The sequence below is a fragment of the Phyllobates terribilis genome, unplaced genomic scaffold (genome assembly GCF_046119375.1).
Source record: "Phyllobates terribilis strain yellow unplaced genomic scaffold, ASM4611937v1 Scaffold_3__8_contigs__length_932513732, whole genome shotgun sequence".
NCBI classification, from domain to species: Eukaryota; Metazoa; Chordata; class Amphibia; order Anura; family Dendrobatidae; genus Phyllobates; species Phyllobates terribilis.
The window spans coordinates 183,394,631-183,422,513 of record NW_027362763.1 but is presented as its reverse complement, the minus strand read 5'-3'; the positions used below and the strand labels follow the sequence as shown (position 1 = coordinate 183,422,513).

At 40.4% G+C, this 27,883-nt stretch overlaps 1 protein-coding gene across 3 annotated transcripts in view; it reads left to right on the top strand.

The window, feature by feature from the left end:
- The window catches only part of EPHB1 (EPH receptor B1), a 435,557-nt gene that overhangs the window by 209,145 nt on the left and 198,529 nt on the right, over positions 1-27,883 (top strand). For all 3 annotated transcript variants that reach the window (XM_073674309.1, XM_073674308.1, XM_073674307.1), the window contains exon 3: positions 6,405-7,086. In XM_073674309.1, the coding sequence (XP_073530410.1) occupies positions 6,405-7,086 (682 nt within the window). The remainder of the gene's footprint in view (positions 1-6,404; positions 7,087-27,883) is intronic.

Genomic DNA, 27,883 nt, shown 5'->3' with positions numbered 1-27,883 from the left:
AGCAGAACAGGAGGATCAACCCTCTGCTTATAGTGAGCCTGCCGTACCCCTAGTGAGACAAAGAGCCGGTAGACAGCTGCCCAGTTTACCCTTGACAGCTCCTACACCCTGTAGTTCAGGGCCAGACAGTCAGCTCCGTAGGTCCACTAGGGCCACTAGAGGCCAGTTACCCGCACGGTGGAGGATTTGAAGTGTATAAATTGTTTTATTTATGTTTATCTGTGTATTGTTGCTTGTGTATAATTTTGTGTTTCCAGTTATTTTTAGGAATCCTTGGTGGATTTACCGGGAATCCTTGTACATAGTTGGAGCGTAACCCAGGATGGACTAGAGACTGTTAAGGACTCGGGGTAGGACAGACCCCTACCTGGTTACGTCTCCCTGTTTTGGTGAAATGGACACCTTGCTTTCTTCAAAGACTGCACCCGGTTACGGACATGCCGTGACCACCTTTATGTGTTTCTTTATTGTATTGTTATTGTTATATCTTGTTATGTTTTTCTAAAATATGTTTAGTCCCGGAGTACTAAATTTCACTAGGGGGGAATGTGACACCCCAGGGGTCTGGTTGCCACAGTGATAGAGATATTATGTCTGAGAGCAGGTGGGAGGTCCTTTGGTCAGGGATCCTGTGCATGCCACACCTCCTGCCCAGTCTTGGGAGGGGAAGAACTTCCCCTATATAAACCCGGGGCTGAAGCAGGGTTAGCAGTCAAGGAGAGTAGAGACAAGAAACAGCAGAAGCAATACTACTACGAGTCAGGGGCTGGCAGCTGCAGAGCTCGCCCTGACTGAGAAGCTTTCTTACCGGACCCGGCGTCCGAGGCTGTGAGGACTAACTCTTACCCAGCAGCAGAAGCCGACCGGCAGGGGATTTCAGGTCCTCAGGCCCAAAAACCCGAAGGCACGGTCACACGCGTGGGACCAGCACCGCCATCGTGGAGCGGAAGCCATTAGAAGGCCCCGAGTCACCGGCCATACGGGTGAGCACCACACGGTACACTCAGGGACGTGGGCTACTTATACCCGCCTCTAGCAAGGTAGCCAGAAGAGTACAGTCAGTTTGGGAGGCCTACAACTCCGCCTGGCCAGGGGAGATCCCATCTGCTCAAGGACTGACCAGGCCCCGTTCACTAGCAAGTACTCCGGGAGGGTCTATCGTTGTTACCAGTAAAGACCCTGAATTACACCGCACCGTCTCTGAGTGGTTCCTGCTACCCCCATCATCCACACCTGCTGCCCTGAGGCCATACCCCTCCCGTTGGGGGTTATACCATCTACGCTGCACCATCCATCCACCGGCCTCAGCGGACTGTCCTGCAGCGACAGCTCCATAGCTGCATTCAACGGGTGGCGTAGTCGTCCTACATCTACCGCTGTTACATCGCCGCTCAGTTTGACTCCCTGGGCACGGACCGGGTCACCGCCACGAGACTACAACCCTCAAGAGATCCGGCTCCGGGTAAGCTCCCGCGTGCGCAACGCAGCGCGACACAGGCCCAGGGGCGCGTCATATATATATATCAGACAGAAGTAGGATTATCAAACATTGCTGAGTATCAATGCTCGTCAGCTCCGGTAGCTAAAGAGGACCTTTACCAGTTTCAGCATGTTAAACTGGTCACGCCATGGAATCGTGGCTGCAGAGCTGAATAAAAAAAGTTTATTTTTTTAAATTCTCCTCTCTGTTGCGAAGATATTCGCTTATAAAGTTTAAGTAATAATGTACCTTAAGTTAAGTTAGCAGAGATTCTTATTTGGGGGTATGTACTTCTTCCCTTGCATGACACTGACCAATATTAAGCAGGCAGCGACACACAGGGGAAAAAAGAACACGCCCAACTCTGCTCACTGTTCTCTGCAGCTGCTGTGTAGAGATACAGCAGAGCTGAGTTATATATCATTACTAACACTTTCAGATCTCATCTCACAGCAATCAGTATGAGGGCTGACAGCACTGTGAGGTGAGATCTGGAAGGGTTTGAAATGATACATAACTCTGCTCTGCTGTATCATTACACCAGGGGTCCCCAATCTGTGGCTCGGGAGCCACATGTGGCTCACAGCGACATGTTGTGTGACTCTATGCTGTCTGCCAGGTTGATACAATAGCACCAGGTTTAGCAAACAATTATGAAGAAAAGGTCTTCTGATGCTGACTATTGTGAGAAGCCCTGTACATAAGAGCAGATCTGGATGTGTGTATACTGGTGGGAAAGGGAGGATAAATATAGTAAACTAGAGATAGGATGATACTACCAGTTAGAGGGGTCTTGAAACTGGATGCAGTAGTGTGGTGAATCTGCTTGATGCAAGAATACCAAAAGGGGGTAAAGTGGGAACCTCCGTATGTAATTATTCTGCCAATAAGGAAGGGGGGGGGGGCACAAGGTTTTGGTGTGTTTTCTGTGGGGACATACAAGGACTGTGCGTTTTGTGGCGTGACTATGATGTAAGTGGTAGGGGTCCCACTGAATATGGCTCATGACCATCTATTAAAGATGAGCGAACCCGAATTTAAAAGTTTGGGGTTCATAGCGAACAGTTAGTGTCCGGCGCTGATCTCCGAACACGGAGGAGAGAAAGAGGGAGAATTTTTCCAGTTCAAAAGTCTGGGTCCCCATTGTTTTCCACTGAGTTCTGATTCAAGTTTGGTATAGTTCTGGTACCCAAACTGAACTTTGTAATAAAGTTGTTTGGGTCGGGTATCAGAACCCGAACTCCCACGGGTCCTCTCATCCCTACCATCTATCAGACCTGAATGTGGTTCTCAGTGTAAGAAAGGTTGGGCACCACTGCCCTAAACAGTAGCTGCAGAGATCAGCGAGGAGGGCGTGTTGGTGTTTCACACCAGTTTTCTGGCATAAGCATTTTGATGTATTGGTCCTTATGTCTATAGTAGTGAATAGAGGATCACTATGCAAAAATCTGTCTGTGGGGAGAGCGACTTTACACCACCTGCACTCAGCTCCGAAAATTGCACATATTGCAGGGGCGGACATACCATTGGTGCAACCTGTGCAACCGCAGGGCGGTCCCTTAGGTAAGGGGGCCACTACCACCTCCAAAGCTGGTGGAAATATGCATTATGATGAGCTATTGGACTGTAAAGGGCCCATGCATTGTTCTTGCACAGGGGCCCTCTTCTGTCTGTGTCCATTCTTGGCACATTGTATACACTTTAAGCACCAGGCGGCACCATACTACTTAAATAAACATTTACTGAATCGTTTTTTTTAGCGGGTCCATAAACGGTAAATCAGGATCTGCATTGAAGAGGCAGGTAGTTTGGCTTTGGCAAATCAGTTTATGGCAATTTATTATATTTATTTGCAATGGTTATGCATTACAGAAATTATAAAAAAAAAATGCTGGTGATAATTAAGGAAGCATCTGATTCACTACGGGATATGCTACAAGGCCAGGGGCTTAATTTTGGTAATTGTTTAATGTACATTGTTATTATTATTGACAGTCGGATTTGCCGTGATTGTCAGGACTAATATTGGTAGGAATGAAGACTTCCGCCACTGCCTCTCCGCACGCACCTTATCCTCCTTCATCTCCTGTTTATTTCATTATCAGAACAATAACATTGCTTTTTAAGATGAGGTTTTAATTAGTTGCTGCGGTGACTTCCTCCCCGGAGCTTGCGGAGCGCAAATTTCTAAAGTACCATGAAGTGCTATCCAGCCAAATTAATCTTTGTGATTAATATCACTTACCTTTGTGATGCAAGAGTAGCAGAAATGTAGATAATGAGCCAGGAGTAGACAAGATGATGCTTAGTGGGGGATCTGCTTTATGCAAAATGTAAAAATGCACAGTTCTCAGAAGACGAGTTATGCTGGCGAGGAGCAGAGTGCTGCAGAAGGAGAATTCTCCATAGAGATAAAATGCAGAGCTCTTACCAGACAAAAGGTAATTTTACATGCAAATAGCACCGGTTTGTGCTTCCCTGGCTGATGTTTCACTTGACGCTTTAAAAGCCTCAGACTCCATTTTAATATGGCATGCTCTTGTATTCAGGAACGCCATCTGTCTGACATAGCATCACTGATTTACATTGCCGTAGCGTCTTACGCTTTGGATCTACATCCTTTTACATAAAGTAATTCTCCCATCATGTCACTTCTGAGCCAACATCCGTCATATTCACCATGTGAAGTACTTGGCTGGGCACTGGAGTGTGATTCCATCGTGCTGTGGACTGCTCGGTGCGATCAGGGTACTGTTACTTTAAGATAAGAGAAATGAAGCTGCCGATGATGGGGTTAGAAGATGAAGCCGCAGGTATAATGCCTTGGTGGGATTAGTTGGGGGGATTTTATTGGTGAGGTCTGCAATAGCTTGGCTCAATGCTATATACAACTTGGCCCCCTGCCCGCACCCATAATATAGTAACATTTTTGTTTTCATTAAGATAAGAACTTTGTAATATATCATATCAGAAAAAAATATGCCTCTTTCTCCACTTATCAGTCATTTTTTGTCTTCTGTACTCATCATTCACGCTCAAAAACTGCCTACAGATCTGTCTGCAGTGACTATAAAATCCTAAGTAGAGGGGAGGGAGAAAAACGGCTTAAAATACAGGATGCAAGTCATTTAAAATGGACATAAATAGCATAATTCCTCACGCAGACACATGACATCTTATTGTGAAACATCACCTTTAAGTTTTTTTTCATGTTCAAGAGGTTTTTGGGGACTTTAATATGACGGAGCTATATGAGAATGGTACTGCAACTTCATTGACTTGTATAGGAGATGCTGCAGTACCACTCTTGGCCACTACACAATGTATGGAGCTGTGTCACTTCCAGTATTCCATAACCCCTTCAATCAGCTGAACGAGAAGTTGGACCTCACTGATCTGATCTGAAATCCCGGAAAACCTGTTTAGGGCATTTAACAGTAAAAGTACAATATTTTCTTGATGTTTTAAGTCACAGGTAGCAGTAGTAAGCAAAAGTAAAGTATTTTTAGTAGATATCCACTGGGATCCCTGATGAGGGCAAAGGACTTTTTTTAGGTTAATTTTTTAATGCCATATTGTATGTATTGAGTAATAGGTTAATTGAAATTGAAGAGAATCTGTCACCAGGTTTTTGCTATCCCATCTGAGAGCAGCATAATGTTAAAGCAGAGATTCTGATTCCAGTCATGTATCACTTACTGGACTGCTTGCTGTAGTATTGATAAAATCACTGTTTTATCTACTGCAGATATGCCAATTCTCTGAATGCTGAGTTCTGTATAACTGCGCCCACACCACTGATTGGCAGCTTTCTGCCTATGCACAGTGTAGACAAAATGCTGCCAATCAGTGATGGAGGCGAGGTTGGACTACATAGTAGCAGTTTTACTAGTCCTTTAGTGGTAAACTCCTATTGATAAAACTTTGATTTTATCAAAACTTCTGACACCTGGTGACAGATTCCCTTTAAAGATTTTTTTTTTACCTGACACCAGTTGAAACCAGTTATTATATGTACAATATAGAAAAGTACAAGGATGAGGAATGTCACAGTAGCTCTGCACGACCACAAACTGACTGTGCCGAGTAACCCATAACACTGGTATATTTCATTACCTAAGACACTGTTGAAGAGTCAAAAGACCAAAAGCTATTGCATTTGTTATCACACCCAAGTCGCTTGGGGGAATGCATTATTTTCATAGATTAATTATCTGAAAAACTAAAACCAATTCAGCAAAAGTAATGGGATTTTTGAATTCTGCACCCTCAAAATACCCTACATCCATTAAAGAAAACCTTGTCACCTGAAAAATCTTTTTTTTGTGCAGGCCTGTGATAATTATTAGGATGAGGTGAATAGATAAAAGATTTATTCTTGGCTACGGTAGCATCTTACTTGTCTTTGGTTGTGAAGACCAATAGCAAAGCTACAGCCTACATGACCTGTCTGTTAGGAAGGTGCAATATGGTTCACTATCTACATATCACTGTATGGAGCTCTTGAGTTTGACTCCTTGAAAACCTTTGAACCTGTCACTTGGCAGACCCATTTTGGACATCATGGCCAGAGCCGGAGGAGAGACATCCCTTTCCTTTCTATACCTAGTAGTCTATTAGGCAATCCTACTGGTGATTGACGGTTATCTCCATGCACTGTCATACAGGGAAGGTTGTCAATCACTGAAAGTACCGCCCACTGGACTCCTACACATAGAAAGAGTGGGGCTTTAATGAATAAAACATGAGTTACGCTGATTCTTTTGTCACCAAAATACATATCAGCTCCAATAATACAAGGATGATCACAAGGTCACTATTTGGGTAGTCATTTGACACTGTGCCACCGATTGAAAGAACTTTACTACACAAGTGTATACGGATATTTTATAGAATATGTAATTGCAATTTTCTTTTCTTGCAGTGGGAAGAAGTAAGTGGCTATGATGAAAACCTCAACACTATCCGCACATATCAAGTGTGTAATGTCTTTGGGCCTAACCAAAACAACTGGCTCCGCACCACCTTTATTCCAAGGCGGAACGCCCAACGCGTCTACGTGGAAATGCGTTTTACTGTGCGGGACTGTAGTAGTCTCCCCAATGTGCCGGGATCTTGTAAGGAGACATTCAACTTATATTATTATGAGACAGACTCCCATGTTGCAAATAAAGACTCTGCCTTTTGGAACGATGCCCCTTATCTTAAAGTGGACACCATAGCTGCCGACGAGAGTTTCTCACAAGTGGACTTTGGTGGGAGGCTGATGAAGGTGAACACAGAGGTTCGCAGTTTTGGCCCATTGACTCGCAGTGGCTTCTATTTAGCCTTCCAGGACTATGGAGCATGCATGTCGCTCCTGTCCGTCCGTGTCTTCTTCAAAAAGTGCCCTAGTGTGGTTCAAAATTTTGCAGTCTTCCCTGAAACCATGACTGGGGCAGAAAGCACATCATTGGTGATATCAAGAGGGACCTGTATCCCAAATGCAGAGGAAGTGGATGTACATATTAAACTGTACTGCAATGGAGATGGCGAATGGATGGTTCCTATAGGAAGATGCACTTGCAAAGCTGGATATGAACCCGAGAACCACACTGTGTGTAAAGGTAAGAACATGTCTATCCTGTCCAAACATCTAACGATATCCTGTCTATAATATGTAGAGTTGGTGTTATAGCCTACAATGTTTGAGGATCTGATTAAAGGGGTGTCTCATCTCAGATATTTAGACATCCTATACATATGCTACAAATGTCTGAGATACAACAGATCCATATCCCAGCAGACCTATATCAAAAAGGGGTCTACTGTCTCTCTTCTAGCCCCAAGTTCTACTGGCGTGGTGGCCATGAATGCACAACCCTTTCTGATGACTTCTAGGGATGTTCATAAAGCTGAGCTTGGCGTTTGTTCAAACACCCCTGGAAGTCATTTGAGGCCGTCCACCTCTCCACTGCATTGAAATTTGAGGAATGGGGACCTCCATTTTCTAGAGAAATCTGTGCCCCAGGGATGAAACCCGCATCTAAGAACTTTACAGAGTAATGTCTCAATTAGTGGACACAGCGAAGGTGACTCAAGGCGATTCTGGGCTGATCTCATCCCTAAATGTTAGAATTAGACATAAAGGACAGATGGTATACACTGTAAGCCACAACCATCTGGTCGACGGCTATAAGAACTCAAGCAGAGCAATGCTGTGCAGATATATAACTTCATCTATGTGACGGTTACCATCAGGGCTGCTTTGGAACATTACTAATTACTTGAATTCTAGTCATTTATTCTAAGAACGAAGCATAACCGGTCTCATATTCAACCTCCACCTTCTGTTACCAATTGCATAGACCCCTCCAATATGTTCCCATAGCTCCATGAGCTCTATAAGGTGACATGTTGGTTGCCTACATTACTTGAAGTCATGTTTCTTCTAGGAAAGTTTCATTTTCTAGCTAAAGAATTTATTTAAGAAGCATCTGAATCTATACGAGATCATGACCGACATTCACTTATAGCACAAGTAATACTAGATTTTCCCTGCGGAGGTCAGCACTGGAGACTTATTCCTCCAAATCTGCCAGAATTCTTCCACTGTTTTGCACCTTATTTTAAAGTATCTAGAGAGGAGTAGAAAAAAAGTCATGAAAAATTCATTAATGTCACAAAATATTGGTCAAAAGTCAGCCAAGTAAGAGGTGACCTAAGTGATAAGTGCTTATTATGCACCAGACCTGTCACAAAGCTTGGAGCCACTGTGGTCATTTTGGGTCATCTCCTAATTTTAGGCCGTCTGATTATGAAACAGGTTTAATAAATCTACCAAACTGTATCTTATCTGTTTCCAGGTTTATAAAATTAAATTGTTTGTTCTACTTACACCTCTGTATGTATCAGCCAATCACCACCTACAGAAAATATTTAAATGGTGCCCTCCTCCGCTTATTAACGCATTGCCGCACGCTCTGCCAGCTCCACAGCGCTCATCACCTCTGGACCCAATTGCAGTGCTGCCCCCTGTGGCAGTGCTTGTGTGTGCAAGAGCTTCTTGCCTGCCCGGTGACCCAGGACCTTCCAGCGGTCACAGTCCCCAAAACAGTCACTACAGCTATAGTTCAGATATAGATAGATAGATAGATGATAGATAGATAGAAAGATAGATGATAGATAGATAGATATGATAGATAGAGATAGACACGATAGATGATAGATAGATAGATAGAGATAGACACGATAGATAGATAGATGATAGATAGATAGATAAATGATAGATAGATAGATAGATAGAGATAGGCACGATAGATAGATAGATAGATAGAGATAGGCACGATAGATAGATAGATAGATGATAGATAGATAGAAAGATAGATGATAGATAGATAGATATGATAGATAGAGATAGACACGATAGATGATAGATAGATAGATAGAGATAGACACGATAGATAGATAGATGATAGATAGATAGATAAATGATAGATAGATAGATAGATAGAGATAGGCACGATAGATAGATAGATAGATAGAGATAGGCACGATAGATAGATAGATAGATAGATGATAGATAGATAGATAGAGATAGACACGATAGATAGATAGATAGATAGATAGATGATAGATAGATAGATAGAGATAGACACGATAGATAGATAGATGATAGATAGATAGAGATAGACACGATAGATAGATAGATGATAGATAGATAGAGATAGGCACGATAGATAGATAGATAGAGATAGACACGATAGATAGATAGATAGATGATAGATAGATAGATAGAGATAGACACGATAGATAGATAGATAGAGATAGACACGATAGATAGATAGATGATAGATAGATAGAGATAGACACGATAGATAGATAGATAGATAGATGATAGATAGATAGATAGAGATAGGCACGATAGATAGATAGATAGATAGATGATAGATAGATAGATGATAGATAGATAGAGATAGACACGACAGATAGATAGATAGATAGATAGATAGAGATAGACACGATAGATAGATAAATAGATAGATAGATGATAGATAGATAGATAGAGATAGACACGATAGATAGATAGATGATAGATAGATAGAGATAGACACGATAGATAGATAGATGATAGATAGATAGAGATAGACACGATAGATAGATGATAGATAGATAGATAGAGATAGACACGATAGATAGATAGATAGATAGATAGATGATAGATAGATAGAGATAGACACAATAGATAGATAGATGATAGATAGATAGAGATAGGCACGATAGATAGATAGATAGATAGATGATAGATAGATAGATAGAGATAGACACGATAGATAGATAGATAGATAGATAGATGATAGATAGATAGATAGATGATAGATAGATGATAGATAGATAGATAGAGATAGACACGATAGATAGATAGATGATAGATAGATAGAGATAGGCACGATAGATAGATAGATAGATAGATAGATAGAGATAGACACGATAGATAGATGATAGATAGATAGATAGAGATAGGCACGATAGATAGATAGATGATAGATAGATAGAGATAGGCACGATAGATAGATAGATAGATAGATAGATGATAGATAGATAGATAGATAGAGATAGACACGATAGATAGATAGATAGATAGAGATAGACACGATAGATAGATAGATAGATGATAGATAAATAGATAGATAGAGATAAACACGATAGATAGATAGATAGATGATAGATAGAGATAGACACGATAGATAGATAGATAGATATTGTAGAGATTAGATAGAAAATAGATATTTAATATATATTAGATACTGTAGATATTAGATAAAAATATACAGATGATAGATAATAGTTATGAAATAGATAAATACTGTAGATATTAGATAAAAAATAGATTGATATATTGCTTTTAGCATAAAATATCCTGAAAACATTTGATAGAAATTAGATATAGATAGATAGATAGATAGATAGATAGATAGATAAATAGATATGGATAGATAAATAGATGGATATGGTAGATATGGTAGATATGAAGAGCTATATGAATATAGATAGATAGATAGATAGATAGATAGATTTATAGATAGATAGATATGGATAGATAAATAGATGGATATGGTAGATATGGAGAGCTATATGGATATAGATAAATAGATAGATAGCTAGCTAGATAGATAGATAGATAGAGATAGACACGATAGATAGATGATAGATAGATAGATAGAGATAGACACGATAGATAGATAGATGATAGATAGATAAATGATAGATAGATAGATAGATAGAGATAGGCACGATAGATAGATAGATAGAGATAAGCACGATAGATAGATAGATGATAGATAGATAGATAGAGATAGACACGATAGATAGATAGATGATAGATAGATAGATAGAGATAGGCACGATAGATAGATAGATAGATGATAGATAGATAGATAGATAGATAGAGATAGACACGATAGATAGATAGATAGATAGATAGAGATAGACACGATAGATAGATAGATAGATAGATAGATAGATAGATAGATGATAGATAGATAGAGATAGACACGATAGATAGATGATAGATAGATAGATAGAGATAGGCACGATAGATAGATAGATGATAGATAGATAGATAGAGATAGACACGATAGATAGATAGATAGATAGAGATAGACACGATAGATAGATGATAGATAGAGATAGACACGATAGATAGATAGATAGATGATAGATAGATAGAGATAGACACGATAGATAGATGGATAGATAGATAGATAGATGATAGATAGATAGAGATAGACACGATAGATAGATAGATGATAGATAGATAGAGATAGGCACGATAGATAGATAGATAGATGATAGATAGATGATAGATAGATAGAGATAGACACGATAGATAGATAGATAGAGATAGACACGATAGATAGATAGATAGATGATAGATAGATAGATAGAGATAGACACGATAGATAGATAGATAGATGATAGATAGATAGATAGAGATAGGCACGATAGATAGATAGATGATAGATAGATAGATGATAGATAGATAGATAGAGATAGACACGATAGATAGATAGATAGAGATAGACACGATAGATAGATAGATAGATAGATGATAGATAGATAGAGATAGACACGATAGATAGATAGATGATAGATAGATAGATAGACACGATAGATAGATAGATAGATAGATGATAGATAGATAGAGATAGACACGATAGATAGATAGATAGATGATAGATAGATAGAGATAGACACGATAGATAGATAGAGATAGGATAGATAGATAGATAGATAGATAGATAGATGATAGATAGATAGAGATAGACACGATAGATAGATAGATGATAGATAGATAGATAGATAGAGATAGGCACGATAGATAGATACATGATAGATAGATAGATAGAGATAGACACGATAGATAGATAGATAGATAGATAGAGATAGGCACGATAGATAGATAGATAGATGATAGATAGATAGAGATAGACACGATAGATAGATAGATAGATGATAGATAGATAGATAGAGACACGATAGATAGATAGATGATAGATAGAGATAGACACGATAGATAGATAGATGATAGATAGAGATAGACACGATAGATAGATAGATAGAGATAGACACGATAGATAGATAGATAGATAGATAGAGATAGGCACGATAGATAGATGATAGATAGATAGATGATAGATAGATAGAGATAGGCACGATAGATAGATAGATAGATAGATAGATGATAGATAGATAGAGATAGACACGATAGATAGATAGATGATAGATAGATAGATAGATAGAGATAGACACGATAGATAGATAGATAGATAGATGATAGATAAATAGATAGATAGAGATAGACACGATAGATAGATAGATAGATATTGTAGAGATTAGATAGAAAATAGATATTTAGTATATATTAGATACTGTAGATATTAGATAAAAATAGACAGATGATAGATAATAGTTATGAAATAGATAAATACTGTAGATATTAGATAAAAAATAGATTGATATATTGCTTTTAGCATAAAATATCCTGAAAACATTTGATAGAAATTAGATATAGATAGATAGATAGATAGATAAATAGATATGGATAGATAAATAGATGGATATGGTAGATATGGTAGATATGGAGAGCTATATGGATATAGATAGATAGATAGATAGATAGATAGATAGATAGATAGATAGATAGATAGATAGATAGATAGATTTATAGTTAGATAGATATGGATAGATAAATAGATGGATATGGTAGATATGGAGAGCTATATGGATATAGATAAATAGATAGATAGATAGCTAGCTAGATAGATAGATAGCTAGCTAGCTAGCTAGATAGATAGATAGATAGATAGATAGATAGATAGATAGATAGATAGATAGATAGATAGATAGAAAGAAATGATGGAAAAAATGGCAGCACTCCAAGATTCAAGTAAAAAGAAAAAGTTGTGCCTTTATTAAGTCATGTGGTTACAGCAACGTTTAATTTGCTTTTTCAGGAGGGACTGAAACATTGCTGTAACCACATGACTTAATAAAGGCACAACTTTTTCTTTTTACTTGAATCTTGGAGTGCTGCCATTTTTTCCATCATTTCTACATGTTGATTTGATTGAAGTCCCTGGGTTTGCACCGTTTGCTACAACAGAGTTTCTTCAGCTTTTCTTTACTTAGATGGATAGATACAATAGATAAATAGATGCTGTGGATAGTGTGGAAAGATTATATACATAGATAAATAGAAGATAGATACTGTAGAAACATAGATACTATAAATAGATTAATACTGTATATAGATAGATACTATAGATAGATATTGTATACACTGTATATAGGTAGATACTATAGATAAATAGAAACTATACACTGTATATGGGTAGATAATATAGATATTGTATACACTGTATATGGGTAGATACTATAGATAGATATTGTATACACTGTATATGGGTAGATAATATAGATATTGTATACACTGTATATGGGTAGATACTATAGATAGACATTGTATACACTGTATATGGGTAGATAATATAGATAGACATTGTATACACTGTATATGGGTAGATAATATAGATATTGTATACACTGTATATGGGTAGATACTATAGATAGATATTGTATACACTGTATATAGGTAGATACTATAGATAAATAGAAACTATACACTGTATATGGGTAGATACTATAGATAGACATTGTATACAATGTATATGGGTAGATAATATAGATAGACATTGTATACACTGTATATGGGTAGATACTATAGATAGACATTGTATACACTGTATATGGGTAGATAATATAGATAGACATTGTATACACTGTATATGGGTAGATAATATAGATAGACATTATATACATTGTATATGGGTAGATAATATAGATAGACATTGTATACACTGTATATGGGTAGATACTATAGATAGACATTGTATAAACTGTATATGGGTAGATACTATAGATAGACATTGTATACACTGTATATGGGTAGATAATATAGATATTGTATACACTGTATATGGGTAGATACTATAGATAGATATTGTATACAATGTATATAGGTAGATACTATAGATAAATAGAAACTATACACTGTATATGGGTAGATACTATAGATAGACATTGTATACACTGTATATGGGTAGATACTATAGATAGACATTGTATACAATGTATATGGGTAGATAATATAGATAGACATTGTATACACTGTATATGGGTAGATACTATAGATAGACATTGTATACACTGTATATGGGTAGATACTATAGATAGACATTGTATACACTGTATATGGGTAGATAATATAGATATTGTATACACTGTATATGGGTAGATACTATAGATAGATATTGTATACAATGTATATAGGTAGATACTATAGATAAATAGAAACTATACACTGTATATGGGTAGATACTATAGATAGACATTGTATACACTGTATATGGGTAGATACTATAGATAGACATTGTATACAATGTATATGGGTAGATAATATAGATAGACATTGTATACACTGTATATGGGTAGATACTATAGATAGACATTGTATACACTGTATATGGGTAGATAATATAGATATTGTATACACTGTATATGGGTAGATACTATAGATAGATATTGTATACACTGTATATAGGTAGATACTATAGATAAATAGAAACTATACACTGTATATGGGTAGATACTATAGATAGACATTGTATACACTGTATATGGGTAGATACTACAGATAGACATTGTATACAATGTATATGGGTAGATAATATAGATAGACATTGTATACACTGTATATGGGTAGATACTATAGATAGACATTGTATACACTGTATATGGGTAGATACTATAGATAGACATTGTATACACTGTATATGGGTAGATACTATAGATAGATATTGTATACAATGTATATAGGTAGATACTATAGTTAAATAGAAACTATACACTGTATATGGGTAGATACTATAGATAGACATTGTATACACTGTATATGGATAGATACTATAGATAGATATTGTATACAATGTATATAGGTAGATACTATAGATAAATAGAAACTATACACTGTATATGGGTAGATACTATAGATAGACATTGTATATACTGTATATGGGTAGATACTATAGATAGATATTGTATACACTTTATATAGGTAGATACTATAGATAGACATTGTATACACTGTATATGGGTAGATAATATAGATATTGTATACACTGTATATGGGTAGATACTATAGATAGATATTGTATACACTGTATATAGGTAGATACTATAGATAAATAGAAACTATACACTGTATATGGGTAGATACTATAGATAGACATTGTATACACTGTATATGGGTAGATACTACAGATAGACATTGTATACAATGTATATGGGTAGATAATATAGATAGACATTGTATACACTGTATATGGGTAGATACTATAGATAGACATTGTATACACTGTATATGGGTAGATAATATAGATAGACATTGTATACACTGTATATGGGTAGATACTATAGATAGACATTGTATACACTGTATATGGGTAGATACTATAGATAGATATTGTATACAATGTATATAGGTAGATACTATAGATAAATAGAAACTATACACTGTATATGGGTAGATACTATAGATAGACATTGTATACACTGTATATGGATAGATACTATAGATAGATATTGTATACAATGTATATAGGTAGATACTATAGATAAATAGAAACTATACACTGTATATGGGTAGATACTATAGATAGACATTGTATATACTGTATATGGGTAGATACTATAGATAGATATTGTATACACTTTATATAGGTATATGCTATAGATTGATATCCTGCATATAGGTAGATACTATAGAGAGATATCACATACTGGGTATATAGGTAGATATTATAGATAAATAAATACTGTATATAGGTAGATACTATAGATAGATATACTGTATATAGGTATATACTATAGAGAGATATCGCTTACAGGATATATAGGTAGATATTGTAGAAAAATAAATACTGTATATAGGTAGATAATATAGATAGATATAACTTATGTAGGAAGAAACTATACATAGATATAACTTATGAAGGTAGATACTATAGATACAGTATTTAACCACAATAGACAGATAGTTACTATAGATAGATACTGTAGATAGATATGAGTTTGATTGATTGTCTAATAGCAGATGATGGCAGAGATCGGCTATGGCGGCATACAGTAATACGCCGTGCCTCCTGGTAGCTCAGACTGGGGCACACACTGGCCGCTTTGGCTTTCAGTATTTATTTATGTGCTCTGTGGCGATTATATACAAATACTTATTATTTAGAAGGGTTTTGCACTCAAACCTTAATCAAGCCCAGGTCTCACCTCATTCTTAACCTCTCGGGACAAGAGGAAAAAAGTGCTTTTCCATCTATAATCCTGTCCGCTGCAGTGTGAGTTCAGCATAATGCAAAGTGGTTCTTTATTTTCGTGTTAAATGCACCCTGGCCTTTTGGGAAAAAACAGCCAATTACTCATTCAGAGGATTAAAGAGTAGCATAAAATGGTGAGAAAGCATTTAGACAAGGTCAATACAACAGCTTCCAAGTTGCTGATGAAAGACAGGCTGGCCCATGTTAACTAAGTAGTGCTATGGTGTGAGGAATGAAGGCATGATCTGAGTCATGGGATACATGATGGGGTCAGTGCATGGACATTTACACATTGCTTAACGTGGCTGACGCATAAAAATCCATCCAACATGAGCTTTATGCTTTTTTTTGTGCCAATTATCACCAATTTAGGCAGGGTGTGCTGACAGTTATTGAGAGTGGTTGTCAGTCTCCTGACTATTCTAGTCTGTACCCGCTTAATATTATTGTTTCTTCTTAAACCCCACACCATACAGGTGATTCCTAGGACACCCTGAGATAAGCTTATTGTCCATGATTTATTCAAGATGGATAAAATCTCTTTAACCCCTTCCCGATGTTGGGTGTCTTAGTACATATTATATGGGTGCGGATGTATGGAGCTGAGTCCGCTCCATAACATGCAGGAGCCCGCTGTGTTATACAGTCAGCACCAGCTACTAACAGCAGTGACGTGAACTACTGTAGCTCCGATCACTACTGTTTAACCACTTCAATGCCACTGGAGATCTTTGACATATATATCAATCAATACTGGAGTATTACAGCATGTAGTGGAAGTTATTTTGTGGCTCAGTGGTTAGCACTGCAGGCTTGCAGCACTGGGGTCCTGGGTTCAAACCTCACCAAGGACAACATCTGCAAGGAGTTTGTATGTTCTCCCCATGTCTGCGTGGGTTTCCTCTGGGTTCTCTGGTTTCCTCACTCGAAAGACATACTGATAGGGAATGTAGATTGTGAGCCTCAATAGGGACAGTGATGATGATGTCTGTAAAGCCCTGTGGAATTAATCGTGCTATATAAGCAAGTAAAATGAATATGTGATCAATTGATTGCAGGTTCCTCTAGGGGGACTAAAAACCTAAGTAGTTATTAATAATAAAATGTTTTAAAAATAAATACTGTAGGTTAAAATCACCTCCCTTCTCAATACAAAAATATAAAATAAAAATAATAAATTGATATCTTGAAGTATGGAAAAGACCAATCTATCAAAATATAAAATTGTCCCATAAGGTCAACTCCATGTGGCAAAAAGGAAAATAGAAATGCAGGGATTTTTTGTATTTTAGTCATGCCACGTCCTTCCAAAATTGAAACAAAAAGCGATTAAAATGTGGTTTCGATGAAAATGACAGCTTGCCGTGCAAAAAAAAATGCACTCACACAGCTCCATCAACGTAAAAATAAAAAAAGCCTCAGAGGTTTCTCAGAAAATGGCAACATGAACCATATTTTTTTGTTTTACAAAGTTCTGAATTTTTTTTAACCACCAACATATAAAAAAAGTCCTCGCACCAATGTTGTTCAATGGATGCGATAAAAAAAACTGAAGCCATACTGACCCATCAGTGTGACATCCAATTTTTATGGATACTTTGCAATTCTGTAAGATGGGAAACTGCAAATGGTCCTGTAATTAATTAATAGCTGCTGATTAAAAAAACGGATTGTACACGGATGACAATGGTACATATTTTTTTTATACGCTCGTGCGACCCCAGCCTTACTTGAAGGATCATATTTCCAGGCCATTATTACTGTACAATGAGCGATGAACGTCGTAATAACACAACCCAAAATGGGTCTCGGAAAATGGCAACATGAACCATGTATTTTTTTTTACAAACTTCTGAATTTTTTTAACCATCAACAAATAAAAAAAAAGCCTTACAAGTTTGGTATAGTTGTAATCATACTAACCCGAAAGATCAAGTTTCCAGGTCATTTTTACCGCACAGTGAACAATGAATGCAACGTGCGGCACGGTGGCTCAGTGGTTAGCACTGTAGCCTTGCAGTGGTAGGGTCCTGGGTTCAAATCCCACCAAGGACATCTGCAAGGAGTTGGCATGGGTTTCATCTGGGTTCTCCAGTTTTCTTCCAAAGACTTACTGATAGGGGATGTAGATTGTGATCCCCAATGGGGAAAGTGATTATAATATCTGTCAAGCGCTATGGAATTAATGGTGCTGTATAAGTGAGTAAAATAAATAAATAAACAATGAATGTTGTAATAACAACACTCTACAAAAACAATAGAGGAATTGCTGGTTTATTTATTTATTTTACATTGTTTGGTAAATAAATGTTGTCATGCAAAAAGACAACTCATCCCCCAAATGAACAAGTCAATGGAAAAATAAAAAAAAGAAAACTTATGGCTGTTGGAAGGTTGATAGGAAAAAACAGAAGTGCAGAAACGAAAAAGGACCAGGTTGGGAAAGGCTTAAAATAAACATTGCTGGGTATCTGACAATACTTTTTCCTCACTGTAAAAAAAAAAAACAACAACACACTTGTAAATGTGGCTACTAGCTGTTGGACTAATGGGGATGAGACTAGCGGCTATCAGTAGTGTCCCTCTGTGGCGATCCACAATGTTTGGAAGTCTTCACTGTGACATTGGCACCCACTGTGTACATTGCAGGCACCCACAGGGTACTGCCGCTTGCTAACGGTTGGCACTCGGGCTGTTCTTCTCTAATTGGCGATCTCCTATAGTGTCCTACTGCTGCGTTACATAACCTGATGATGATGTGACAGTCAGCGGCCGCCTCCACCTCTCTTTATGTGCCCTCCGTCCTGTGAGCCGGTGTGGTATTGCTGTTACATTTCTGTACTTACATACTATTTTCAGCAGAACTTATTTTCCATCCTTCCTGTGTATATACTTGTATCTATTAATGATACATACGGAAATACCAGAATATGGATGTAAATAAATATACAACATATATAAACAGGAAATGAGAGAAGAGGAAAACGTGAATAAACCAGGAAAGCACTTCAAATAGCAGATATTGGAAGAAATACAGGAATATACAGACTGCAGTTAGTTTGGTGCAGGGCATCCAAAAGATCGGTAAAGTTCCTGAAAGTTGTATAATTCTGATTGCACAGTTCTGAGCATTTTCCGCTTTTTAATATCTGTGCCAGGTCTGAGCAAACCAATCTGAGTGCTATTAATGCGCACCAGTAATTGGCAGCAGGAAGATATGTTAAGCAGTGAATATATCTGGCCAAATCCAGGATTATCTTTCTTACAGCCTACTCAGGGATGAAGGGCTTGGTTTAGGAATTCTACAGTGAAGAAACTTTTTCAGTCCATAAATATAATTGTACTGAACACAATCCAAATGAAGCAGAGCATGGGCGTTTGTGTGTTGATGTGTGCGTTTGTGTGTTGATGTGTGCGTTTGTGTGTTGATGTGTGCGTTTGTGTGTTGATGTGTGCGTTTTTGTGTTGATGTGTGTGTTTGTGTGCTGATGTGTACGTTTGTGTGCTGATGTGTGCGTTTTTGTGTTGATGTGTGTGTTTGTGTGCTGATGTGTGCATTTGTGTGCTGATGTGTGCATTTGTGTGCTGATGTGTGTGTTTGTGAGCTGATGTGTGTGTTTGTGTGCTAATGTGTGCGTTTGTGTACTGATGTGTGTGTTTGTGTGCTGATGTGTGCGATTATGTTCTGATGTGTGTGTTTGTGTGCTGATGTGTGTGTTTGTGTGCTGATCTGTGTGTTTGTGTGCTGATGTGTGTGTTTGTGTGCTGTTGTGTGTGTTTGTGTGCTAATGTGTGCGTTTGTGTACTGATGTGTGTGTTTGTGTGCTGATGTGTGCGATTATGTTCTGATGTGTGTGTTTGTGTGCTGATGTGTGTGTTTGTGTGCTGATGTGTGCGATTGTATGCTAATGTGTGTGTTTGTGTGCTGATGTGTGTATTTGTGTGCTGATGTGTGTGTTTGTTTGCTGATGTGTGCGATTGTGTGCTGATGTGTGTAATGTGTGTGTTTGTGTGCTGATGTGTGCGATTGTATGCTGATGTGTTTGTTTGTGTGCTGATGTGTGCGATTGTATGCTGATGTGTGTTTTTGTGTGCTGATGTGTGCATTTGTGTGCTGATGTGTGCGATTGTATTCTGATGTGTGCATTTGTGTGTGATGTGTGCGTTTGTGTGCTGATGTGTATGTTTGTGTGCTGATGTGTGCGTTTGTGTGCTGATGTGTGCAATTGTATGCTGATGTGTGCGTTTGTGTGCTGATGTGTGCGATTGTATTCTGATGTGTGCATTTGTGTGTGATGTGTGCGTTTGTGTGCTGATGTGTGCGATTGTATGCTGATGTGTGCGTTTGTGTGCTGATGTGTGTGTTTGTGTGCTGATGTGTGCGTTTGTGTGCTGATGTGTACGTTTGTGTGCTGATGTGTACGTTTGTGTGCTGATGTGTGCGATTGTATGCTGATGTGTGCATTTGTGTGCTGATGTGTACGTTTGTGTGCTGATGTGTACGTTTGTGTGCTGATGTGTGCAATTGTATGCTGATGTGTGCGTTTGTGTGCTGATGTGTACGTTTGTGTGTTGATGTGTGCGTTTGTGTGCTGATGTGTGCGATTGTATGCTGATGTGTACGTTTGTGTGCTGATGTGTGCGTTTGTGTGCTGATGTGTGCGTTTGTGTGCTGATGTGTGCGATTGTATGCTGATGTGTGCGATTGTATGCTGATGTGTGCGTTTGTGTGCTGATGTGTGCGTTTGTGTGCTGATGTGTGCGTTTGTGTGCTGATGTGTGCGATTGTATGCTGATGTGTGCGATTGTATGCTGATGTGTGCGTTTGTGTGCTGATGTGTGCGTTTGTGTGCTGATGTGTGCGTTTGTGTGCTGATGTGTACGTTTGTGTGCTGATGTGTGCGTTTGTGTGCTGATGTGTACGTTTGTGTGCTGATGTGTGCGATTGTATGCTGATGTGTGCGTTTGTGTGCTGATGTGTACGTTTGTGTGCTGATGTGTATGTTTGTGTGCTGATGTGTACGTTTGTGTGCTGATGTGTGCGTTTGTGTGCTGATGTGTACGTTTGTGTGCTGATGTGTGCGATTGTATGCTGATGTGTACGTTTGTGTGCTGATGTGTGCGATTGTATTCTGATGTGTGCATTTGTGTGTGATGTGTGCGTTTGTGTGCTGATGTGTGCGATTGTATGCTGATGTGTGCGTTTGTGTGCTGATGTGTGCGTTTGTGTGCTGATGTGTACGTTTGTGTGCTGATGTGTACGTTTGTGTGCTGATGTGTGCGATTGTATGCTGATGTGTGCATTTGTGTGCTGATGTGTACGTTTGTGTGCTGATGTGTACGTTTGTGTGCTGATGTGTGCAATTGTATGCTGATGTGTGCGTTTGTGTGCTGATGTGTACGTTTGTGTGTTGATGTGTGCGTTTGTGTGCTGATGTGTGCGATTGTATGCTGATGTGTACGTTTGTGTGCTGATGTGTGCGTTTGTGTGCTGATGTGTGCGTTTGTGTGCTGATGTGTGCGATTGTATGCTGATGTGTGCGATTGTATGCTGATGTGTGCGTTTGTGTGCTGATGTGTGCGTTTGTGTGCTGATGTGTGCGTTTGTGTGCTGATGTGTGCGATTGTGTGCTGATGTGTGCGATTGTATGCTGATGTGTGCGTTTGTGTGCTGATGTGTGCGTTTGTGTGCTGATGTGTGCGTTTGTGTGCTGATGTGTACGTTTGTGTGCTGATGTGTGCGTTTGTGTGCTGATGTGTACGTTTGTGTGCTGATGTGTGCGATTGTATGCTGATGTGTGCGTTTGTGTGCTGATGTGTACGTTTGTGTGCTGATGTGTATGTTTGTGTGCTGATGTGTACGTTTGTGTGCTGATGTGTGCGTTTGTGTGCTGATGTGTACGTTTGTGTGCTGATGTGTGCGATTGTATGCTGATGTGTACGTTTGTGTGCTGATGTGTACGTTTGTGTGCTGATGTGTATGTTTGTGTGCTGATGTGTACGTTTGTGTGCTGATGTGTGCGTTTGTGTGCTGATGTGTACGTTTGTGTGTTGATGTGTGCATTTGTGTGCTGATGTGTGCGATTGTATGCTGATGTGTGCGTTTGTGTGCTGATGTGTATGTTTGTGTGTTGATGTGTGCATTTGTGTGCTGATGTGTGCGATTGTATGCTGATGTGTGCGTTTGTGTGCTGATGTGTATGTTTGTATGCTGATGTGTATGTTTGTGTGCTGATGTGTATGTTTGTGTGCTGATGTGTGCGTTTGTGTGCTTATGTGTATGTTTGTGTGCTGATGTGTGCGTTTGTATGCTGATGTGTGCGTTTGTGTGCTGATGTGTATGTTTGTGTGCTGATGTGTATGTTTGTGTGCTGATGTGTATGTTTGTGTGCTGATGTGTGCGTTTGTGTGCTGATGTGTATGTTTGTGTGTTGATGTGTGCGTTTGTGTGCTGATGTGTATGTTTGTGTGTTGATGTGTGCGTTTGTGTGCTGATGTGTATGTTTGTGTGCTGATGTGTGCGTTTGTATGCTGATGTGTGCGTTTGTGTGCTGATGTGTATGTTTGTGTGCTGATGTGTATGTTTGTGTGCTGATGTGTGCGTTTGTGTGCTGATGTGTATGTTTGTGTGTTGATGTGTATGTTTGTGTGTTGATGTGTAGGTTTGTGTGTTGATGTGTAGGTTTGTGTGCTGATGTGTGCGTTTGTGTGCTGATGTGTATGTTTGTGTGCTGATGTGTGCGTTTGTGTGCTGATGTGTATGTTTGTGTGCTGATGTGTGCGTTTGTGTGCTGATGTGTGCGTTTGTGTGCTGATGTGTATGTTTGTGTGCTGATGTGTGCGTTTGTGTGCTGATGTGTATGTTTGTGTGCTGATGTGTATGTTTGTGTGCTGATGTGTATGTTTGTGTGCTGATGTGTGCGTTTGTGTGCTGATGTGTGCGTTTGTGTGCTGATGTGTATGTTTGTGTGCTGATGTGTGCATTTGTGTGCTGATGTGTATGTTTGTGTGCTGATGTGTATGTTTGTGTGTTGAAGTGTATGTTTGTGTGTTGATGTGTGCGTTTGTGTGCTGATGTGTATGTTTGTGTGCTGATGTGTATGTTTGTGTGCTGATGTGTGCGTTTGTGTGCTGATGTGTGCGTTTGTGTGCTGATGTGTATGTTTGTGTGCTGATGTGTGCGTTTGTGTGCTGATGTGTATGTTTGTGTGCTGATGTGTATGTTTGTGTGCTGATGTGTATGTTTGTGTGCTGATGTGTGCGTTTGTGTGCTGATGTGTGCGTTTGTGTGCTGATGTGTATGTTTGTGTGCTGATGTGTGCGTTTGTGTGCTGATGTGTATGTTTGTGTGCTGATGTGTATGTTTGTGTGTTGATGTGTATGTTTGTGTGTTGATGTGTGCGTTTGTGTGCTGATGTGTATGTTTGTGTGCTGATGTGTATGTTTGTGTGCTGATGTGTGCGTTTGTGTGCTGTTGTGTATGTTTGTGTGCTGATGTGTATGTTTGTGTGTTGATGTGTATGTTTGTGTGTTGATGTGTGCGTTTGTGTGCTGATGTGTATGTTTGTGTGCTGATGTGTATGTTTGTGTGCTGATGTGTGCGTTTGTGTGCTGATGTGTATGTTTGTGTGCTGATGTGTATGTTTGTGTGTTGATGTGTATGTTTGTGTGTTGATGTGTGCGTTTGTGTGCTGATGTGTATGTTTGTGTGCTGATGTGTATGTTTGTGTGCTGATGTGTGCGTTTGTGTGCTGATGTGTGCGTTTGTGTGCTGATGTGTGCGTTTGTGTGCTGATGTGTATGTTTGTGTGCTGATGTGTATGTTTGTGTGCTGATGTGTATGTTTGTGTGCTGATGTGTGCGTTTGTGTGCTGATGTGTGCGTTTGTGTGCTGATGTGTACGTTTGTGTGCTGATGTGTATGTTTGTGTGCTGATGTGTGCGTTTGTGTGCTGATGTGTGCGTTTGTGTGCTGATGTGTATGTTTGTGTGCTGATGTGTGCGTTTGTGTGCTGATGTGTATGTTTGTGTGTTGATGTGTGCGTTTGTGTGCTGATGTGTATGTTTGTGTGCTAATTTGTATGTTTGTGTGTTGATGTGTATGTTTGTGTGTTGATGTGTATGTTTGTGTGTTGATGTGTGCGTTTGTGTGCTGATGTGTATGTTTGTGTGCTGATGTGTGCGTTTGTGTGCTGATGTGTGTGTTTGTGTGCTGATGTGTATGTTTGTGTGCTGATGTGTATGTTTGTGTGCTGATGTGTATGTTTGTGTGCTGATGTGTGCGTTTGTGTGCTGATGTGTGCGTTTGTGTGCTGATGTGTATGTTTGTGTGCTGATGTGTATGTTTGTGTGCTGATGTGTGCGTTTGTGTGCTGATGTGTGCGTTTGTGTGCTGATGTGTGCGTTTGTGTGCTGATGTGTGCGTTTGTGTGCTGATGTGTGCGTTTGTGTGCTGATGTGTATGTTTGTGTGCTGATGTGTATGTTTGTGTGCTGATGTGTATGTTTGTGTGCTGATGTGTGCGTTTGTGTGCTGACGTGTATGTTTGTGTGTTGATGTGTGCGTTTGTGTGCTGATGTGTATGTTTGTGTGCTGATTTGTATGTTTGTGTGTTGATGTGTATGTTTGTGTGCTGATGTGTATGTTTGTGTGCTGATGTGTATGTTTGTGTGCTGATGTGTGCGTTTGTGTGCTGATGTGTATGTTTGTGTGCTGATGTGTATGTTTGTGTGTTGATGTGTATGTTTGTGTGCTGATGTGTATGTTTGTGTGTTGATGTGTGCGTTTGTGTGCTGATGTGTATGTTTGTGTGTTGATGTGTGCGTTTGTGTGCTGATGTGTATGTTTGTGTGCTGATGTGTATGTTTGTGTGCTGATGTGTGCGTTTGTGTGCTGATGTGACATAACTGTGCTGTGCACTGTTACAGCACGGACGCCGGCCTGAATTTTACCATTTCGTGGACAATTTATCTAAAAATCCCAGACAAGCAATATTTTTATAATGATATTGAAAAACTGAAATGAAAAATAAAGATTATATGTAATTTATGTCTGTAGCTTTTAGTCATTTCAGGTAGCATTTCTGATTAAAGGGGTTATCCCGGATTATTTTATTGTTTTCTCATGGGGCTAACAACTGACAGGCAGACAGTTGCTAACACCTGCCTATTCTGTCCGGCGCTGGCTCAGAGAGATCACAGACCGCTCCTGCCAACAATTCGGCTGTTTCACATCAACAGAGCAGCTTTTCCTTTTCCAGGCTTCACTGTTGACAGGGCGTGACCGCCGACTCCTGCTGAGGGGAACCAATTGTCAATCAGCATGACATCGGCAGTCACGCCCCGTCAACAGGTCACAATGGAAGAGAAGCTGCTGCTCTGTCACCGTGACATCACCGGAAGTGGCCGAATCACTGGCAGGAGTGGTCCATGACCGCTCTGAGCCGACAGAGATCGGCGCCGGGCACAACAGGCATGTAGTTAGCAACTACCTGCCTGTAAATTCTTAGGTCCATAAGAAAAAAATAAAATAGTCCTGGATAATCCCTTTTAAGGAAATCTGTTACAGTTTTTTTCTATACAATCTGAGAGCAGCATAATATAGGGAAAGAAAGCCTGATTCCAGCGATGTGTCACTGTGGCACCCCAGGGGTCTGGTTTCCACAGTAATAGCAGTATTATGTCTGTGAGCAGGTGGGAGGTCTCCTGGGCAGGAATCCTAAGCATGCCACACCTCCTGCCCAGTCCTGGGAGGGGAAGAACTTCCCCTACATAAACTGGGGCTGAGGCAGGGTTAAGAGAGAGGAGTTCCAGACAGAGACGGAGTCTGGTCTGGACACGCAGAAACAGGGACAGATAGACATCAGGAGCTCTGTAGGAGCCAAGGAGAAGCGCCAGGGGCTGGAGCTGTGCAGAGCTCGCCCTGGGAGAAGGTACTAAAACCGGACACAGGAGTCCGAGGCTGTGGGGACTAAGATATACCCAGCAGCAGAATCCATCCGGCAGGGGATTCCAGGTCCTCTGGCCATAAAAGCCCGGAGGCTCAGTCACAACGAAGGGACCAGCACCGCCATTCCGGAGCGGAGGCTAACAGGAGGCCCCAGGTCACCAGCCATACGGGTGAGCACCACACGGTATACCCAGGGACGTGGGCTACTTGTAACCGCCGAAAGCAGGGTAGCCAGGCACCACACGGTATACCCAGGGACGTGGGCTACTTGTAACCGTCGAAAGCAGGGTAGCCAGGAAGGGTACAGACTAACGGGAAGGCCTACAACTCCACCTGGCCAGGGGAACTCCGGCTTACTCGCAGACTAACCAGGCCCCAACTACTAGCCAGTACTCCCGGGGGAATTTGCCTTGTACCATCAGTAAAGACCCTGAACTGTACCCTCGCGTCTCCGTGCTTCCTTGTCGCACCATTAGTGCTGGGACATCCACACCATCACTCCCAACATCAACCTCATCCTCTGCCCTGAGGCCATACCCCTCCCGTTGGGGGTTATACCATCCACGCTGCACATCCGTACCACCGGCCTCAGCGGACTGCTCTGCAGCGGCGGCTTCATAGCCGCATTCAACGGGTGGCGTAGTCGGACACTAATACCATCATACCAATAACTGCCACTTAGTTTGACCACCCTGGGCACGGACTGGGTCACCGCCACGGAGAACTACAACCCCCAGCGATCCGGCTCCGGGTATTCCCCCTGCACAGCAGCAGCAGCAGCACAGGCCCAGGGGGCGCGTCAACTTTGGCGTAGTCGGCAGGATTACGTGCCCGCAACCACCGGGTACTGCGTGCCTGGAAAAAGAGACTTTTATACTTACCTGTGGTGAAGTTTCCCGCCGTCCGGAGTCGTTTCCCGCCATCTGGAGCCGATTCCCGCCATCCGACGCCATCTTCTGCCTTCTTCCCGCCATCCGTGGAGTTTTCCCGCCATTGGACGCCATCTTGAGGGCGCCGCGCGGTAAGAAGAGGGGCGTGGACTCCGAAAGCCCGCGAGAACTGAAGCCCCGCCTCACGTCCGGACGTTGCGTAAGGTCCTGGAAGGAGCCCAGCAGACGCCGACGTCACAGGAGCGCGACGGAAGGTCCTCAACCCTGACGATCCACTGCGGAGCCGCGGCCTACGGAAGAGGATCATCGCAAGGTAGGCCACGGTCCACTAGGGGGGAGGAGAATGTCGGATACGGAGGAGAGCTTCACCGCCACAGGCGCCGCCAGCGCCACCGCTGCTGCGGTCATGCCTTTCACCATGCCCTATATCCCGGGGGCAGCCTGGCTACCCCAGTACTCAGGGGAGTCACATACCCTAAATGACTTCAGAGAAAGGCTGGATAGCCTCTTCCAGGTGTATCCCCTCACGGAGGCGCAAAAAGTGAGCATCCTGGTGGCCCAATTAATCGGGGCAGCCCAAAGGGAGGTAAAGTCCTGGCCACCTGGGAGGAAGAGGACTGTCAGAGAGATACTAGCCCGGCT